The sequence below is a fragment of the Pterocles gutturalis genome, unplaced genomic scaffold (assembly GCF_000699245.1).
Source record: "Pterocles gutturalis isolate BGI_N339 unplaced genomic scaffold, ASM69924v1 scaffold50245, whole genome shotgun sequence".
Lineage (NCBI taxonomy): Eukaryota > Metazoa > Chordata > Aves > Pterocliformes > Pteroclidae > Pterocles > Pterocles gutturalis.
In genome coordinates this window covers 1-4,956 of record NW_010142777.1, presented here as the reverse complement: position 1 = coordinate 4,956, position 4,956 = coordinate 1, and the positions used below count along the sequence as shown (strand labels likewise).

General features: G+C 39.8%; 1 protein-coding gene across 1 annotated transcript in view; it reads right to left on the bottom strand.

The window, feature by feature from the left end:
- Positions 1-4,764, bottom strand: part of DONSON (downstream neighbor of SON) — a gene marked incomplete at its 5' end in the record, with an annotated part of 5,624 nt that extends 860 nt beyond the window's left edge. Inside the window, 7 exons of the mRNA XM_010084481.1 lie at positions 422-620; positions 1,586-1,684; positions 1,801-1,924; positions 2,023-2,201; positions 2,717-2,895; positions 3,280-3,483; positions 4,675-4,764. Coding sequence (XP_010082783.1) covers positions 422-620; positions 1,586-1,684; positions 1,801-1,924; positions 2,023-2,201; positions 2,717-2,895; positions 3,280-3,483; positions 4,675-4,764 — 1,074 coding nt within the window. The remainder of the gene's footprint in view (positions 1-421; positions 621-1,585; positions 1,685-1,800; positions 1,925-2,022; positions 2,202-2,716; positions 2,896-3,279; positions 3,484-4,674) is intronic.
- Between the last annotated feature and the right edge of the window lie 192 nt (positions 4,765-4,956).

Sequence of the window (4,956 nt, the reverse complement as noted above, 5' to 3'; positions counted from 1 at the left end):
GAAATGCAGAAATGCTATACAGTATTGAGAAAGTTACTACAGAAGAACCACCACCTTATAGTAACAGATGGTGAGCCATGCTTCAGAGGCTCCCTCGTTGCAAGCAGGTCTGACAGTGTGAGACCCTTATAAGATCCCAGAAAATCTTTTAAGAACTGTTTTAGTATCTGGGAAGTCTGCTTACCCTGGCATTTATCAGGATGTGAAGAATAGAAATACTGGGATTTTGGTTTAGCAGCACAGATTCATGGCGACAGAGATGATGTAGGAGGCTGTCAGTATTGCCGTCAAAATGCTAACAGGTTATAGCAACAAAATTACTCTGCTGTACCTGAGGGAAACTACACAAAGGCAGCGTCCGATCTACTGAGTGAAGAAACAACTTTCTTTTCTTAAAAACAGAGACGGTTGTGTTACTTACTTTGAGCGTTTGCATTGTTCCACCTCGGAAAGCAACAGGGGACAACAAAGTTGGTGGAAGCCCGGCTTGCGGACCTGCAACTGCCACGAGGCTCTTACAGTTTATCAAGAAGTTCAGCAAAGTGAATGTGTTTGTTCCTTTCACTAATGCAAGGGATTCGGGTTTGTGATCCATCTGCACCTCATGCTTCTCCTTATGACTGCATTGACTGGAGTCAAAGAAGAATCATGAGGAAGTGAGAAGCATCAATGCACAAAAAGAAGAATCAGAGCAGTGCAACTCCAGAAGAAGCCACCCCTCGCCCCTGACCAATCAAGTAATTTGAACAAACAAAACAAAAAACCCCACCAAGATTTACATTAGTTCATATTTGTTCCTAAAATGTTAAGCAGCACCTTAAACTTCTGATTTAATTATTAAAGTTGTAAGATAAAAAGCATTTTCCAGGTCCAACATCTTACAGCTGGCAAGTCATATTTACTAAATACCTATGAAGTAAGCAACTCCTAGTTTTACTATGAATTTTGCTTCAAAACAAAACATAAAAACGTAAGTATTTAGCATTCAGATCAGGAGTCTGCTTTTGAAGCATGTCCCCTGACTGTCCCCACTTAATGGTGCACTGTGGTGGGGCAGTTTTGGGAAGCTGCAGTGAGATTCCTAAAAGCCAGTGGAAGCTGCATTGGGTAGTGCCCCTCAGGTGTTCCAAATGCAAATGGAACCAGAGGATAACTGAGTTAATTGGTCCCTCTGAAACATATACAGGTTCTCAGCAACAGCTGTTCTAGTCTACAGCTCCATCCCTACTATGCCACACTACTTCCAAGTGTAAATGTACATACACCCCTTTCTTTAAAAAAATAAAATAATCTAGTGAGTCATTCCAGTGAACCTATATGTGAGGTGACACAGTTTGTGACCTAACAAATCTTACAAAGTCTACATTAACAATTCACAATGGCTTTTCCTTCAAGAAGAGGAGCATCTAGAAATACTTGTCATAAAGAAACTCATAAAAGATAGGCAGTCTCTTAATATGCAGTAATGTGAGGATTAGTATTTGGAAATAAGTTCTCAGCAGCTTTTATAAAACGTATACCACAAAAGGATAACATCTGCAGGGCTTTCTAGTGTCATATATTTCGGTGTGCAAAGAAAGGATACAGTTTAATAGAAATAGCATCTGGTTTCTTAACCTTGTCTTGGACTCCCATCTCCTCAAGCCAAGAGAAACTTTCATCATCATCACTTAGAGCTGTTTCCCTGGGAAACAGAATCGGTATTAGGGGGGCAACGCTTCCTGCAAAGGTTTTCCAAATAAAATGTGCAGGAGTCTGTAAATGCCCTTGAATTCTAGCATTGTAGAAGACATTACATACTCTCCATCTTCCATACTGTTGCCCACTTTGAGGCTGTTAGCAACTTCTGTTTCCACATTCTCTTCAGAGTTTTTCCGTTTTCTGGTTCTACTTTCTTCTACCAAAGGCAAAGAAAACTCTATGCCTTGAACAGAGGAGGAAAGTGAGCAATGAGTAATTTTGTCACACAGATTATGCGCCTCATCAGTTATTCAAATTCTATCTGGGATGGCTGCACCTTACCTTCATTTCTCATGGCTTCCCTTAAACCTCTAGTTGTGGGAGAAATTACAGCTGTGATAATATCACTTCCCGCAAGACCAGCTGCACGGAACAGGACTGTAAACTGGTAGGTACATACATAGAAGTAGGGACACAGTTTGGCTTTAAGCAGATTGTACAGAGAAGTAAAGCTGACGGACCTGCAAATTAGAATAAAATAATTCTGTAAATAACTGAAGTTAATTCTTTGCTATTCGTGCATCAAACTGGATTTGACTGCATGGTACTGATATGTAGTCTGCACAGATTTGGGAGCATACTGAATGATTAGTCAGATTTTCAGATGTGCTCAACATCTAGGAAGCTGCACTCCTCTGAAACGCAGCCTGTTGGTAAGTACTATGCTCTTCCAGCATACGTGCTTTCTAGCACGTGGGTTTACATAAAGCATCAAAGGCAACATGCTGACAAGGTTTACGGAATGCTACCCAAGTAAAAAACTAGGATTGGAGAGGGGCATTTGGCACAAGAAGGTAGCTTCCGTCTTAGACTTATTTCCTTAGCTTGGTCCTCAAAATAATGAGCATTCTAGCTGGAAAAAAAAAAAAAAAGAAAATTAAAAAGCTTTCTCATAAAAATTGAAAGAACTTGTGCATTAATTAAAATCCCGTTGTCTTGGTTGTACTAAATATGTCAGTTGTTTGGTTCCACTTACCAGTCACTCATTAGCACTTGTTGCAAGGCTTCATCCTGTGACCACGGACTGGACTTTCCAGCTATTCTTCTATCTGCTCCAATCCGAGGGAACAGCTGCAGCCACGGCAGTGAAGGGTGAAGCCAGTAAACAAGGCTTTGCTGGAAGGCACAACGCAGTTCTGTGGACAGTTTTGGTTCCTAGATGTCAGAAAGTATTTTATGAGGACAGTAATACTTCAGGCAGCATTGCAAGTGATGGATAAAAAAAAAAATTACACTAAATAAAAAAAAAAATAATAAATTCCCAGGCTTGTGAATAAGCCAGACTGAAGAAAGATGGACAGCAACTGGCAACTGCTCCACGGTTGAAGTTAAATAACCACTCATTTATCACTGTTTGCCTCTGTGAGTACAAGCCATGGATGGAATTGAGCTAGCAGTCTAAATAAGCTTGATTCTTAATCCAAGTAAGACCAAAACAAAACACAAACAAGCCTTCAATGCCAGCATGTTTAAGGAAAGGTGCAAAGGTACATTCTCCTTTCTGAAGCTGGAGCTTCAAGCTGCCCTCTGAAGTATTACCTGTATGCTCTGTGGCAAGTATGTTTCTGTTGCTCTACAATGCTGAGCAAATCCTTGAGCTTCCTCTTGTGCTTTTAAATGTTCTGCCCAGGTAAAAGGTTGGGAAGACATAAATAGAAGCCGTGTTTTAATACTCCAGTCTGCAGGATATTCATGTCTTGGTGAGGAGGGAACTTCGGGTACAGCAACAGGTAAATGAGGATCCTTACAAAACAGAAATGGCATCAGTCAACCCACGGAAAATTTTTTCAAAAACCTATGCAACTACCTATTTATATTTTAGCTTGGTTAGGTCTTGTCCCATGTTGATATACCTTACCTTTCCTGGTAGGCAGACCAGATACTAGACTATGGCTATTATATGTAACATCTTGGGTTTAGTAGCCTATAAAAAGATAAGTCAAACCTGTTGTTTCCTGCATGTTTTTGTCCAGTTCAGTGCAGCAGCAAAAATGCCTAGCTCATTTTGATCCTAAGGAAGTACTTGCATTAAGTTAAGAGACATACTTAAAAAAGTTTTCGCAAACAGATTTTCTGGATTACAATTTGCACAGAGTTTGACTGTTCATAGGCTAATCAAAGTCACAGTTTATACTCAACTAATTATTTTAGTGAGTAACAGATTCTAATAGAAATATGGCATTATATTGTTTATAAAAGAGCAGAAGAGGGTTCTCATTCACAGGGGTCTTTCCAAAAGTCATAAACTAGGAACAGATAAAAGGGTGAATACTTAAAAAAAAAGACCTTAAGTTTACGAAGACAAGAATTTCCATGCCAAAACAGTCATCCCATTTCATTTCATTTCATTTTCTCTTGGTGACTGTAATGTCAGATGCTTCCTAGAGGATGCAAAAATCCCACTGGGGAGCTCTAGGACAGTTTGTTCTCTTTGACAGGTCATTTTTCTATTCTGCTAAATTAGTTTGAACTTAAGTTTCTGAACCTATAAAACGTTAGATGTTGTCTGCTTAAAACTCTCTTCCAAGGACTAGTTTTCAGGTATTCTTCCTATGTGCCTAGCAAAGTTGTCTTTCTGTAGCTGAATAGAAGAATGCAGGAGATATATCACTTTGAAGAACATCCTTATCTCAACAAAATATAAAACTATGAAACAGGACAATTACAGTAAACACGGTAATGAAACTGGAAGAAGACAACCTCTGTCAACTAGAACTCCAACAGTAGGGATGTCAGGCAGAAGGCTATCTTTTAATAACAGTAAACATCAAGGCAATCTAAGAAATTTTCCTGAACGCTGACATTTTAGTACATTATTTTATATAGAGATGGACCATCAAATATTAAGTTAAACAGTTTCAGCTTTTTTTTTTTTTTTTTTTGTGAACTGAGGACAGCTAGCAGCGTTGCAGAAGCAGTACCATGGTTCCGTACCTCGGCTAGGGCAAGGATGTCGGTTCCTTCAGTGGGCTCTGCTCTCCTGGCAGGCTTATCTTCACAAACAGGCTCTAAAAACTGAATGAAAGAGGAGTGTAAGGTGCAGCACAAAATAAAAACCAGGTTGATAATTTAAAAAAATTATCCCTTGCAAGGAAACATCAAGAGTGACATTAAGCACAGATATGCTGCAAGTACCCTCCCTTCGGTGCGACCAAAAGGCGCCTACACAGCCAAGTGCCAGAGCCTGGTCTGAACCCATGCGGAAACCCAGGGCAA